The sequence below is a fragment of the Ascaphus truei genome, chromosome 10, assembly GCF_040206685.1.
Source record: "Ascaphus truei isolate aAscTru1 chromosome 10, aAscTru1.hap1, whole genome shotgun sequence".
In the NCBI taxonomy this organism is placed as follows: domain Eukaryota; kingdom Metazoa; phylum Chordata; class Amphibia; order Anura; family Ascaphidae; genus Ascaphus; species Ascaphus truei.
The window spans coordinates 35,972,699-35,987,571 of record NC_134492.1 but is presented as its reverse complement, the minus strand read 5'-3'; the positions used below and the strand labels follow the sequence as shown (position 1 = coordinate 35,987,571).

Below are 14,873 nucleotides of genomic sequence, written 5' to 3'. Positions count from 1 at the left end.
AGTACTGTATTTGTTGTATTGGAATATTGTAATTTTGGTACTTTTTGACTTGTAAAATGCTAAAATATACATTTTTTATAACTTCATGGCTGAGTTTTTACCTTAATATTTTGATGCTAGTGAGTCGGGCTCCATTTTGGGGGGGCCCTGTTTTGAGATATTGCACCTTTCATTTTTTGAGTTATTTGAATTTATTTTAAGTTTGAGTGCACTACTACCTCTTTTTGAGTATAAAATAAAAATACTAAAAACACTAAAAAGTATCAAAAAATACTGAACCCAGACATACCCCATAAAATTATTGATGCCCCAAAATCTATCAATTTATGTTTACATCTGAACATCTGCAGAAGATGTACACTGAAAAACCAGCACAAACCATCCCGAAATGCTAAAACCAGTACACATACAAATTTTTTTCCCTAAATATCTAGTATGCTTAAAAAACTAACAAAATAAAAAAACCGTATCCAAAAACAGGAACTTAATAATACCACAGTAGCCCTACAAACTCTGACACCATAATGCATAGACCTCCAGTCTTGTGAATATATATCGAAGATCATTTAATAATCTATTCAACCACAAATCTCCGATTCCCCACCCAAGAAATAGTACCCCCTTACTTTCCAGATCGTTGTACACCTCCTCACGCAGGAAGTTTTCATACTCTCTCCGAGTGACAGGATCATAAATTGTCCGACGGAATTTACACATACACCGGACAAAAGCGGTAAGGAACATCCATATATTCTTCTGGAGTGAGACATAGAACCATATTTATTAAATGGTGCCACTGCATGACATCTTTAGGCGCCACAAGACAATTTACATTACATCCCAATTAAATGAATGAGCGGTAAGGTGTCATAAAGTGCTCTAAGGTGTCATGGCTTATTACCACTTAGTTACAGTACTATGGCCCATAATGATTAAATCATGCAAGATATCAACATATGCCACATCTGCCTTTGTGGAACTATACACACGGTCTAACACACTAGATTATTTACTGATCATTATTGTATGGAAAGAGACACACAAGGATGAATACACTGACACATAATGAGGATGAGCATTGTATTGTATTGTATTGTATTGTATTGTATGTCTTTATTTATATAGCGCCATTAATGTACATAGCGCTTCACAGTAGTAATACATGGGGTAATCAAATAAATAACAGATAATATAAATAACAGATCATGGGAATAAGTGCTTTAGACATAAAAGTAACATTTCGGAAGAGGAGTCCCTGCCCTGAGGAGCTTACAGTCTAATTGGTAGGTAGAACGTACAGAGACAGCATTCACACAGATACACAATGATTGACACACAGAAGGGTGACATTTTTCTGAAAGTGTTTTTCTCAAACCTAATTACAATGATTTTTTTCTGTGCCACAATATAAAAAAAAAACAACGGTTCATGCTACCATTTCTAATAACCTTGTACAATTTTTTAATATACTGTGTCTATAACTATTTTGTATGTGTATTTTTATGTTTTCCTTTTTCTAGTCAATTATGGAAATTCAGTTCCAAAAATGTCTTAGGTCTGAATATTGTGCCTGTTTCCTGTTTGTCTCTCTAAGTCTGGGAGTCATCAAACTCTGTTAAAATGGAGTTACTATCTCACCTGGCGAAAAAAATGAATCACTTCTGCAACTTTATGAACTAAGTCATCAAGATTGCAGTAATAAATTGCCAGATTCAATATATTTTTACTTGACACGATGCTGGAATTAACATGACTGTTATTAAGGCATTAATTCCCACATCTCGATTGCATGTCAAATATTTCTAACCAATGGGTTTATGTTTGAAATGTACGTTTTCTATGTAATGTATTTTTTGATAATTTGTAATGTATCCTTTTTTTTAATTAAAAAAAAATGTAATGTCCAGAAGCCCTATAAGCCACATTTGGCTTACAAGGCTATTAGTCATTGGATATGAGGGGGAGGGGGGATATGTTTGATGGAGGGGTGGGGTAGGAGATGTGTGTTTTGGGGGTAGTTGCTCCACAGAGGGTGGTAAGGCCCCCCGTGGGTGGTGGTAGGGGTTATCCCCTTGTTTGCCCCATCGGATAGTTAAGTACTAAGGTAGCCAAGGGGGGTAGGTAGTGTAGTTTAAGGTTAATATTAACTAGTTTTAAGCCTTTAGGGGTCAGCTAGTCATGGATCTTGTCCATGTATATAGCCATATACAGTACATACCTGCTCTCGCCCATGCCACTCTGCCTCCTCTTTCCTTGCTAATGGTGTTAACACATCTAATTTAATACAGACCAACCTTAAAACTCACATCTCAAAAGAAGCATCCCAATAGCCTACACTCATAGCTATTGTCCCACACCCACAGTCACTCCTACCAACCATTGTGGCCAAGCACTGACATCTACTGCACTTATTCCCTCGCCTGCTATCTTCATGTCTCCCAACATACCACATAGATTGTAAGCTCTCCAGGGAAGGGATTTCCTTGCCATTCCTATTGTCTGACTTTTTGGCACTTATTGTATTATTATAATTTCCTTTACTGTATTGTCTTACTAAAGAGTACACTGTCGGCCCTATATAAACAACGCTCTACATGCATACATATATACATACATACATACATACATGTACTGTATATTGTATATTGGCCATTATATACATAGGCATGACAGGGCTGACCCGAGATCAGAACATGACTGGCACGATAAGGGCAAAACTTGCGTTATTACCCCAGGTTCCAATGCAACAATGATGAGTTGCATGATAAAAATAGTGCTTTGTTTCACAATAATAACACATTTTTACCTTATCGATCAATGATGACTCTAGACCAAAGTCTCCTACACGCCATCTTCAGGGCAGTCACAATGAAACACGTCCTTTCTCAGAAAGGAGACACATGCTAATATAAACACACTTATACAGTACACTTACCAGTTTGGCAGTTATAGCTGATCCTCGCTTTTGCTTCAAGATGGTTTCTTGAGGCTTAGAATCTCCATCTGTGGGGGCTGGGTAGGTGTCCTGATAACCTTTGAACCTAAAGAAGAGCAACGTAGGGTTTGTAACCATAGAAGAGCTATGAGATAGCCAGACTGCATTAACACGATGTAACCTTTAACATACCCAATCCCTTCTTTTTGAGTTTTTCCAAACACAACATTTTAAGGCCAACAAGGTTAACACAAAGCTTTTGTGGGCAAGCAAGAGTGGAGAAAATTTATGGCAAAAGATTTCATAATTGATATTCATATTATTTGAGCATCAATTAAGTATTTACATTTATTGTTGTAACCTCTTCCTAAGATTTCTATTGACAAACTTAGTTAAAGACAAACACAATTTCAAAATGACTATGCCAGATCCTGCTTGATACATAACACCCAGTAATGACAAAACAGCCATTCTATCCATCCAAAGATATGAGTTGTTGTATCATTAGTTTAACCACTACATGTTCTGATGGCCAGCAACACATTGTGAAGCAGTAAAAGGGTTAAGATTTATTGGCCCTTTAAGTTCTGGAAGAACGTGATTGGAATGAAAAAGTATCCCTGAGCTCCTTAGGCGAAGAGCAGCATGACCGACAGGCCAAGGTGCCCTGTTTCCTCTTGACTCTTTTGCCACTGTGGGGCCTGAGGGGGGCAGGTTATTTAGGCTGACGTCAGGGGTGTGACCCGGCAGTCCGTGCCGCTCACACGTAGTTGTTTGAGCTGCTCCCCTGCTGCTCCTATAACAGGCGGTTCCTGCTGGCCCCATGAGCTCCAGATACTGAATGGAGCACTGGGGGCTGCGAGCTGAGCTACATCCGCGTCCATGGCAGGAGCCCATAGTGTGGTGCCGGGCACAACCGAAGCTCTTCCGAGAGGGGAGCGGGGTAGCAGAGGCTGTGGGGAGCAGTGGAGGTTCTCCGATTGCATCCGGAATAGAACCACGTGGCAGAGAGCTGGTGTCGCGTGCGCTAGGCCCCCAGAGAGGATCAGCCTGGATCGGGAGTCTGCGGTGTCGACTGGACTCGTCTGGCCAGAGGTAATGTTAAAACTCCACTCTAATTGTCAGACTTCAAATTTATATAAGGTGAAGTGTGAATTTGGTATATGGTCTTATTATGAAGATGAAAGGAGAACAATTTTGTTCTGTACATCCCAGTACATGAACCATACTGTGCAGACTATAGTTGGGCATTAGTATAGCAATACTCAAAAGGCCTGCAAGTGTCATGATATAATTTGAGATAAAATAATTAGAATTAATTGGCTATGACTTACATATCAGTAAGCATTTTGTGGGTTTGTTTTGCCCATGCCAGAAAGTCCTTCCCACGCCTCTTCTTTATTCATTTTAAATTGATATATTTTAATGGTTGATTTGAGGTTGCGAATAGAGACGGGTGAACCAGGTCAAATCTGTTTCCCGGAATGTCCAGGTTTTTTTTTTAGACCAAATTCGTCCCACCTACTAAAATCTGTCTGCGGATAAGGGGGCTTATGCAGAGAGGAACGTTAAAAAAGTTTAAAATGGCTGTCAAATAGCCACAGATTTGCCGTTAGTGAAGGTGTTATGCAGGGAACGTCGTTAACTCATTTCGGCAAAAAACTGCAAATTGCCAACTTTTCCTGGCTATTTGAAACTCGCCATACTAATGCACATATTGGCGTGTTCCAGCGATTCGGAGCTTCTGGAATACAACGCTATATTAGCATGGCGAGTTTCAGGTTCTCGCCACGAGTTTGGCGAGTTTTACAGCTCTGAAAAATTTTCAGAGCACTTTCAAAAATCGCGCCATTTTCTCCCGAGTTTAATGATTTCTGGCTAGTTTTTTCGCCAGAAGATGGCGCTATTTCCTTATCTATGCTCTCTGCATGAGCCCCAAGGTCCTAAAAATCAGAGAAGATTCATCCGAATCCGCCATTTGATACAATCTGGGTGAATTTTGAAGAATCTCTCTGTCTAACTCTTTCCCCCCTCGGATTTAATCCGAGGGAGGATTTTTTTACCAATCCGGCTGCGGATTATTTACCCACCATGTGGATTGTCAGTCATAAGAAAAAAATCCGAAAAAGGCGGATCGCCCTTTGTGAGACTGATCTGCGAACCACAGGGACCGGCTGATCCGAGGCGAATTCACATCCGCAATTTCTTTTCGCCCCTCTCTAGTTGGGAGGGGACATTTACATTAGTTACAGCTCGCGGGTTAATGCAAGTTCTGGCTGGCAATATTAATCATGCAGCAATTGTATTCAGGGGGGAAGACTTCCTGGGGCCCAGGACTAGAATTACAACTGGACCCTCCCTGCACCGGTGTCGGCCGTCTTGCGAGACCCCATTTCACACTTCGCAAGCCCCCTCTATTTCCCCTCCCATTCCCATGTATTTCTCTCCCCGGTCTCACTCTTTTACTCACTCACCCCCTCTATCCCCCCATCTGTCAATTACCCCTCACTCAGTCCCCCCTCATCCTCACACAATCCCCCCCACAAAATACATACCAAAACTACCACCCCAATACAAAAACCTTCCCACCCCCCATTACATACCAAACTGCCCCAAACGCATATAAAATATTCCCCCACCCCCAAATGCATATAAAAAAGCCCCCATCCCCCCAACTGCATATACAAAAACCCCACCCCCAAATACATATAAGAAAAAAAAAACATCCCCAAATACATACAAAATACAGACTTACTTTGGGGGTGGCCTCAGGCCTATGGCCGGGACCTGTGGCTGCAGGGGGCAGGGGGGGCCCGGCTGCCGGTCCTCTTGTTTCCGCCGGGCCCGGCTCTCCCACAGCTGCGCGCGCTGGGCCTCCCTCTCATGCTGGTGCGCGCCGGAAGCTGAGCCCAGCTTGCTTCCTGTGTGCGCAGACGTCATAAAGGCCTGGCGCGTGCCAGCATCAGAAGCTCGGCATGGGACAGTCAGTGAGGGATGTCCACAGCCGGCGGAGAGCCGGGTCTGGCGGCAACTTGAGGACCGGCAGACGGCCCCTCCCGCTGCCACCGGGCCCGGGACACTTGTCCCCGCTCTCCCCCCCTATCCGCGGCCCTGATTGCATTTGAGGGATCTTCAGTGCAGTTTGAAAAACTGATGAGGGCATATTGAATATTACATTGGGCAAGTTTTTAGGGGGACTCTGTTCTAATTTGCAGATAACACAAGATAAGAGAGAGTCAGACTAGTTACTGCTCAGATGTAGCCTCTAACAGATCAGCCCTTTTCTCTGCTGCTACAAGCCACTTCCAATTTACCATGTGGTTACAATAGTGTACACTTAAAGGTACAAGAACAGTGTAGGATAACTGCTCATAAATGAAGTGTCATGCTTACAAAGTGTTTTCACAAATATTTGTCTCTATATTCATGTAAACAGGGTGGGGTTGGAGCTTAAGCAAACTAAGGCAATTTCTTGAAAATGGTAAACTGGGTGCTGATGCCAGAATATCCTTAGAATGCTTGTCCCTTATTGGGCCTGTGAGGGGTTGTATCGGGCAGATGGGGTCCACCTGTCAGAAGTGGGGTTAGATATCTTTAATTCCAGGCTTCAAGATGTCATAGAATAGGCCCAGGAGTGGTGGGGTAATCAAAGCCAGTTTTAGGAGTAAAATAAATTGTACACAAAGATTTTTAATTAAGCAATATTTTTGCTGTTCGGCCTACATACTGTACATTACTCAGATATAGCTTTAAAATGGTAAGAGAAGGGCCATTGCACTTAGGGTGGCAGCTTCTTCCCCTAAATTCATCCCTCACCCCCTTTTAGCAAGGTACCAGGAGGAGGAGGATGTTCCTTAATGACCCCTCAGGCGAGGTTGAGCTGGGGTTTATTGGGGACCCCAGGGGATTTAGTTCCCTGTGAGGGTCCCTCCGTCTGTATTTCATGGTGACTAACTGTTGCTGCTCAGGGAAACCAGTTCAGCAGGTGTTGACATAGAGTAATTACGCTGGTGAGCTTAGAAAGGATGGAGGTTTTACATAGTTACATAGTAGATGAGGTTGAAAAAAAAGTCATGCGGCCATCAGGTTCAGTTTGCTACAGCACTGCCTCATTATGATGCAGGCCATCCATTTGCTTGTCGGATCTGGAGGTTTCAGGGCTAGTTTAATGGTGGGTAAATAGCACCGTGATAGCGGTTGTGTCTGGGTTGTGTGGGTTAAATTTGCCAGATGTGACTCCGATGGTACATTGCCTTGTGGTGGCATTTACTGGCATGTGGGTAGGGCTCACTATACGGTGAGTACCTGGGGCTCATTCTCGTAGATGATGATTCAGCGGAGTGGTTAGGGCTCTGTGGTGCTTCGTTTGATGGGTTGCGGGCCATGGCTCTAGTGTCGTTGGCCTTACTGGTTGGTAATGCTCTCTGGCAGGGTTTTGGGAGTTGACGTTCTTTTGATGTTGTATTTAATGAAAGCAGTGGCCGTTTATACATCCAGGCCTCTCTTGTGTGCGCTTTATTTAAGGATATTATCAGGGTTTGATGGGAGTGGCATCCTGGACTCTAATCCCAAGTTAAACATGATATGAGTCGGCACAACTGTTCACTGTAGAACACTATAAGCAAGAAGTCCCTTCCCTGAAGAGCATTGCAGACCATGTCCTTGAATGCACAGTTACCCCTACCTCAAACCTATAGACTCACCATTTCTCCTCCATAGACTTGAGCACATAAGACTGAGCAGACATCAGGATATTTGTGGACACTGAACTCATCTTAGGGATCTCTCTAATAATGATAGCGTCGCACTGCAGCAAGATCTCTGCCAAAGGGGGTGAAAAGATAGTGGGAAGGAAGGTTACTAAGTATTCATTACCCATTTGTGAAGTTGTAATCAGGGTCACATACTGAGGCCGAATACATAAACTCGAGGAACATCACAGGTCTGAGAATAGTTAATCTGAGTCTTGATTTTTTTTCCTATCATGATCCTACAGTAATAATGGAGACCCAGAAAAGTATAACACGTGAGCTGAAAATCCCACGGTAAACAACATGGATCCAGGTAATAGGGCCAGATATTGGGACACAAACATATATCTGAGGCAAATGCTATGACAGACAAAACGGTGGCATGTTCTAGAATCAATAAGTTACAGATGATAGATACATACACATGAGTACCGTAATGAAGACCATTTGAAGCCAAAGCGTTGCTCTTTCTATCCAATGTTTCACTTTACAACGAATGGCATATCCAACGCTTTACAATGCCTCCCTATGGGCCTTTTTTTTTACACCGGAATGCGGTATCCAACGCTCACCGCCACTGATCAACATGGGACTCACTTTACAACGGTTTCACTATCCAACGCTACTCCCAGAGCGGATTCCGTTGGATAACCGAGGACTGCCTGTATCAGTCCGGAGTGCCTGGAGATCCTTCAACTCTCATACATTTGTGACAGATGATGACTTTTTTGATGTGAATTACCTTTCCTTTTTCATTAGATACAGTACATACACATAGAGAAATAAACCTGGTCTGATATCCGATTTAAAGAAGCGCTTGAGGATCCCTTTGATCCGTGTTCTCTTAGCCTTGGGATCTGTCACAGAGATGAGCTTCTCTACTGACAGCCAGAAGTTCAGAGGAGCCTCTGCATTGTTCACCCGCAGGTACTGACGGAAAAGCTCCAGGTGCACTGGGTGATGCAGCACCTCCAGCAAGGACCTGAAGGGGGAAAGGTGGGGAAAAAAAGTAGATAACACGGATCGGAAGAACAAGAAGCAAGGAAGAAGGCAATAGAAAGAGAGAAGGGGGATGACGAGATGAAACCGGACAGTAGAAGCATCTGAAAAATGGCATAGGGACAGGAAGTAACCAGTTGAAAGATTACTCAATATACCCAAATTTCCTTCATTCTTTTAAGTCACTGAACTTTGATATGGGAAACTCTGACTTGAGACATTGGTGCCAACTCATTGTGACTTTGGACACATCCCTTTTTCTCCGTGTAACTCAGTGTAAAAGAATAATAAGGGCAGAGATTTACTATTCTATATATACTGTTATATGCTACATAAGTGATGTAGCAGAGTTATAAAGAGTAAGAATAAAGTATTAGAAATATTATCGTTCACACCTAAAAAAAAAAACTACATCTGTCTTATAGTAAGCATATTTTTTACTCAACGTGCATTGTTAGTTTAACTGTACTGAACTGGGGGGAAAAAATCATTGTCGATTGCCCTCAACTCTGTAGTTGTAAGTTTGTATGTTGTAGTTTTTCTAAATTGTACCTGGGTTGACAAAGGGGTTTTCTTAGCAGGGCAGCTCCCTTCCTCATAAACAGCGGGTCTCCTTTCTGCCAGCGCACAGAGCGTTGCACTGGCTTCACTATTTGTTCTGTGGGGAGAGCAGTGAGGGTCAGCTCTGTGCAGAGACTGATGAGCCCCAAACATTCAGGGTCTGGTTCCCATCTGATAATACATGGGTCGCAATGATACAGTAATAATGGAGACCCAGAAAAGTATAACACGCGAGCAGAAAATCTCAAGGTAAACATGGATCCAGGTAATAGGGCCAGATATTGGGACACAAACATATATCTGAGGCAAATGCTACTGTATGACAGACAAAACTGTGGCATGTTCTTGAATCAATAAGTTAAGAGGATAGCTAGATGTGGTTGATACACACACATGAGAGTACCGTAATGAAGACCCTTTGAAGCCAAAACGTTGGTCTTTCTATGTAAAATAAATATTACTTTATATCATTTTATATCAGTTTATATCACTATATATTCTATAAAGCAGAGTTCTAATAGCTGGTCAGGGAGAAAACTGGATTTGTTTTGGGATGTGATACATTTTATTGGACACGCATTTAAACTGTCGTGACGGAGTATACAGTATATACCCATCACTGAGCCTTCAGTGAAACCAAGGACAACAATTGATCTTTCAGGTTTAAGAAGTGGAGAGCAACAACACTGATGGATTTAAAAAATTGTCATGTTTGCTGCTTTACCAAGTCTGTGAGGGGCCTCTGTTTGGCTGCAAAGATAAAGCAACTGTGAGGTACAGTAGCCTTCAAAAGAGCTACTGAAAGTAATCTTGAAAGAGGTTATCAGCTGCGTGAGACCTGCTTGGGGTGAGAGTTTTGGCTCCATGATCAGTGAGACCTGCTTGGGGTGAGAGTTTTGGCTCCATGAAAAGACTGTTAGCTCTTAGGCTATGGAAATCTGAAGAGGACACTATTATAGGTATTTTGTTAGCTGTCTTCTCTGGAAACAGTTATTTTTCTTCAATTCTCTTTCTTTCTCTTTTCCCCAATCTCTTTTTCCATCTCTTTTCCCGATCTTCCCCATTCACTCCTTTTTCAATTTTTGTTATCCATTCCTTCTCCATTAGTTTCCCCCATTCCATTATTTCCCTATCTTCTCCCTTACACCGAGCTCTCTCATTCACCCCTTTCCTCGATCTCTCACTTCATCCTTTCCCCAATCCCCTTCTCCCTCTCTCACCTGTAGATGGTCTATTCCCACAGAATTCCCGGAATTCCTTGCTTAGTTTCTCAATAGCCAACTTGGGGTTCCACAAGGCCAGCTCCGCAAAGGACATTGTACTATAATCTGATAAGAAGTGACAAATGTATTGATATATCCATATAGCACAAAAAACAAATAGCAGCAAATCCGCAATGATGTACATATACACACAGAGATTATTTAATCAAAGCAAACATATTTTTACATAATAATTTAAAACATGTAATGTGCTGTAGGTGTTAATATGGAAATCCATATTTATATTAGCAATGCTAATGCACAGCCTTGTACGTATGAAGGTACTGCACTATGCTGTTGAAGTCTCCTGTGTCAACACACAATGCTACCTAAATATCACCTCTCTACTATACTCTATCGTATTTCCTCTATTATTTCTGCACTTTTTGGGAACGCTCTAAGCTCCGTTCAAATGATTAGAGCTCAGAGCTTCCCTTGCATAGAGAAGCAGCTTCATAGCATTTTAAATATGGACCTTTGTCCGTTTCCTACTAAATATAGAAGAAAGTGTATGAAAACAGGACGCTCCCTACATGTTGAGGAATTTCCAGAAAGAGTTGGCCACTGTGTGCAAATAAATATTCCCTTTACTGTTTACTCTCACCCAGATGAATGGACTCCATAGATGTGTATTTCTGTACGTATCACTTCTCTTACCTCTAATATACACTACAGGCTGAGCAGAAGGCTGGATGGACCCTCCCTGGGAGATGTCTTCTGCTAGCATGAGCTTCCAGCCCTGTGTGTCCAGTGGCTCCAGCTCCCCCCCAAGTGAACATGCCCGAGCCAGTGCTAGAGCTGTCTTCAGCTTCTGCATAATGCGGTTATTGACACCCCCCTCATTAGCTTTTGCAGACCTTCTTGGGCTGATATCTTGGGAGCTACTTGTCTATGGAAAAAGAGGACAATAACTAACAGTTGCAGGAGGTTTTTCCCACATTGCTGTCTTTGCTGAAGTCGACGTTCAAAAGGAAAGTAATGTTCTTGACAAGGATATGTTTATAGGTTAAAGCAGTAATCCAAAACTCTCAATCCTCTCCCCCCCCCCCCCCCCCAATCTCTCTCTCTCTCTTTTTTTTACAGCATGAATCTCCTTTTATTTTCTAGCTTTGAAGCAAGGGCTTCTCCGGAGCTGAACCGCATTGATAGCTCTGGAGACCCTCTGCTTCCTAAAATACATACCTTGGAAGGTATCCCCATAGCCACTCCAACTGGTAATCCAATATTACAGTTTATAGGGTCCTACATCCCGCAGACAGATAGGAAGCCACAAAGTCATCCCTTGCAGCTACATATGGGTCCGCGTGACATGAGAGCTTTAAACTGCACAGAGATACCGGCAGCACCTCCTCAGGTAAGTATCTCTGGATGCAAGGGGTTCCCAGAGCTGAAATTAAATCAGTTCACTCCGGAGACCCCTTGCTTCATACCGGGTGTGGGAGGGGGGAAACATTTTTTTAAAGGTAAAGCTCCTTTAAATTACAATAAGGGACCTTAAATGAATCCTGGGGTGGGGTGTGCAGATTTTTGGAGTGTGCATGCTCATTTTAGTTGTCTGCAGGTGAGAACAATAATCCCCAATCATATATTTCTCCCTTGCCCTGGTAGAAAAATTATATTCAGAAAGAATGGAAAGGATTATTAAATGGTCCCTGTCACAGAAGACCAGAACTTGTTCACCGGGATCAATTCTCCAGGCAGCACACAGGAGTCAAATAAAGTATTTTTTTTCTGTCCTGAGCCAGCAGACACATCACAAATTCATCAACAGAGCTTACACTCACCAAACAGGGGATTACATGGGAATCCTAGCTGACTGAGTGCCAGATGCCACTTGAAAGGCGTACCTAGGGGTTGCTTCCACACTCCATAGGGGTAGGGATCGTCAGGACCTCGGTTGTGCTATTCACAAACAAGCACGTCTGAAAATCCCACTCAAAAGTCCTGCTCTCCACGTCTCTGGCAGTATACCATCCCAAGGTACCAAAGCAAGTTTACATTTCCCCATCGGCTTGCCTTCGAACCTCGTTCTAGGTATCTCCAGCAAAGCTCCCGAAGCACACTGCTTAGTTAGCTTCCACACCAGCGTCAGAATGAACTCTGGAGCTCAGATCAGTCCCCCTTTAGGCCGAGTTCAGAGTGCCAGAGACAGGAGGTGGAGGTCGCGCGTCCGCGTGTGCGTGCGGCAGTCTGCTGGGCGATGTGTGCACATCATCCCCAGCAGACATTTTCAAGCTTTCAGGAGGCGGGGCTACAGACGTGAGGTTAGGGATGGGTGTTGCACTGTTGAAATCATTTTCAAGAATGATTTCATTGGCTGCCGAAGTACCAGTGACGCTGCTGCAGCTTGAAAAAACAACTTGAGTTGTTTATGCAAAGTGTAGCAGCGTCAACTCCGTACTTCGGAGACAAGGAAAGCTGCTACACTGACAACAGATAATGATTTGAAATACTTTGTTTCTGACGTCCGCTCGCACGTAAGCACGCCACCCCTCCGAAGCCGGCACCCTGAACGAGGCCTTACATATTTTCCCTGCTTAAAAAGCATGGGAAGCAGAGTGGTTACCAATCACAGCATGGATGCTGTATCTGGACCAATCACAGTGCGAGAGCTCACCTGGATTGGCCAATCTGGGCTCGGGGTGTGACAATGCAGAAAGAACAGCACACGGTGGGCGGGCTCAGTGGTCCGTGTCAGTGACCCATTCACAAACTTCACATCTGCACTTGAGCAAGAACTGCTCTTTTATGATAAGGTCCAGCAAGCCTTGCATACCCTGCATACCTGGCTACCCATCGCTTGGTGTGGTGGGCCAGCCAGGGGGCAATATCGGCATGTGAGTCCTGGGGTCCTTGTCCCCCATCGCTTGGTGTGGTGGGCCAGCCAGGAGGCAATATCAGCATGTGATTCCTGGGGGTTCTTGTCCAGGGCTTGGAACTGGGTTTGGTAAGACTCCAGGGTAACTTCATACCAGGAGAGCAGCAGCTCCTTCACGATTGTGTAATCCCTAGAATCTTCCCGGTCCATCTCTCTGTTGAGGAATGAGGTATTTTACCCAGTTCGTCTCTGGCAGCTGATGCTGGCGGCACTCGAAGGATCGCAGAAATCAATCGATGTTGTCCTTGTCCTGTTCTAATCGGGCAAAGATGCTGTAGGTCAGATGGGGTGGATGACTTGTCTGGGAGCTGTGGCTGTGCACCAATGACTGGCCATGTGAAGTCGCCTGGGCCATCAGTTACTGTAGGTTAGCAAGGCAGAGCTCTGGGGTACAGTAGGTTCTCCCTTGAGGGCCATCCGTACAGCTGTGATCCGGTCGACTGGCTTGGAGGTCAGCAGCACCACTGGGGTGGACTCGTCATCCTCCAAGCTGGTGAACAAAGTGTTCATGCTGGACCAGATCCTGGATCCTGGATCATGTTCTGATTTCTCTGGACCTCTGTTCGTAGACCATACCCCTCACAGCGGAGTGCAACCAGCTCCTTGGTCCACGACTTGTATGCAGATGCCATTTTCTTCCTGGAGTCTTTTTGTGTGGGATAAACTAGCTACTTGGGGAATGAGGTGAGCTGTGATTGTGTATGGAGTGCCTGTGACCCTCTGTCCTGCAGTCAAAGAACGAGACCTACCCAGTTTGAACTTCCACCAAGCAGTTCAGCCTTGAGCCTGGCGATCCCACCAGAAAAGTCTATCAAGGAAGAACAAAACTTGTCCAGTGGGATCAAAGCACCAAGCAGGACGCAGTAGTCAAATAAAGGACAGAACAGACACAGTAAATATTCACCAACAGAGCTTACACTCACCAATCAGGGGATTACCGGGGGAATCCTAGCTGACTAAGTGCCAGACACCCCTTCAAAGGCTCACCTGGGGGTTGCTTCCACACTCCGTAAGGGTAGGGATCGTCCAGACCTTGGTGCTGCTATTCGCGAGCAAGCACTTTTGAAAATTTCGCTCAAAAGTCCTGCTCTTTGCATACAGTCCCAAAGCACCAAAGTCAGTTTACATCTCCCGCTCGGCTCGGCCTTTTGCCTCATTCTGGGTATCTTTGGCAAAGCCCTCAGAGCACACCACTGTCAGTTTCCATGCTAACATCAGAATGAACTCTGGAGCTTAGATTGTTTCCCTGCTCCCATTGAAAAGCATGGGTAACGAAGTGGCAACCAATCACAGCACGGCTGCTGTAATGGACAAATCACAGCGCAAGAGCTCGTCTGTGTTGTCCAATCCGGGTGGGGGGGATGTGTCGGTGTGAAAAGAACAACCCACATTGGCGGACTCAGAGGGGAGCAGGGATTTTGAACTGGCCAATCAGAACAGTACCTACCGAGGCTTGCTCAGCAACGGTTCCCCTGGCTGGCTGGATA

The 14,873-nt window shown here is 44.2% G+C and overlaps 1 protein-coding gene across 1 annotated transcript in view; it reads right to left on the bottom strand.

The window, feature by feature from the left end:
• RGSL1 (regulator of G protein signaling like 1) overlaps positions 1-14,873 on the bottom strand; it is a 35,993-nt gene that overhangs the window by 9,289 nt on the left and 11,831 nt on the right. Inside the window, exons 7-13 of the mRNA XM_075615481.1 lie at positions 11,166-11,397; positions 10,467-10,574; positions 9,238-9,343; positions 8,475-8,668; positions 7,639-7,756; positions 2,936-3,041; positions 627-756 (exon numbers count right to left, since the gene is read on the bottom strand). Coding sequence (XP_075471596.1) covers positions 627-756; positions 2,936-3,041; positions 7,639-7,756; positions 8,475-8,668; positions 9,238-9,343; positions 10,467-10,574; positions 11,166-11,397 — 994 coding nt within the window. The remainder of the gene's footprint in view (positions 1-626; positions 757-2,935; positions 3,042-7,638; positions 7,757-8,474; positions 8,669-9,237; positions 9,344-10,466; positions 10,575-11,165; positions 11,398-14,873) is intronic.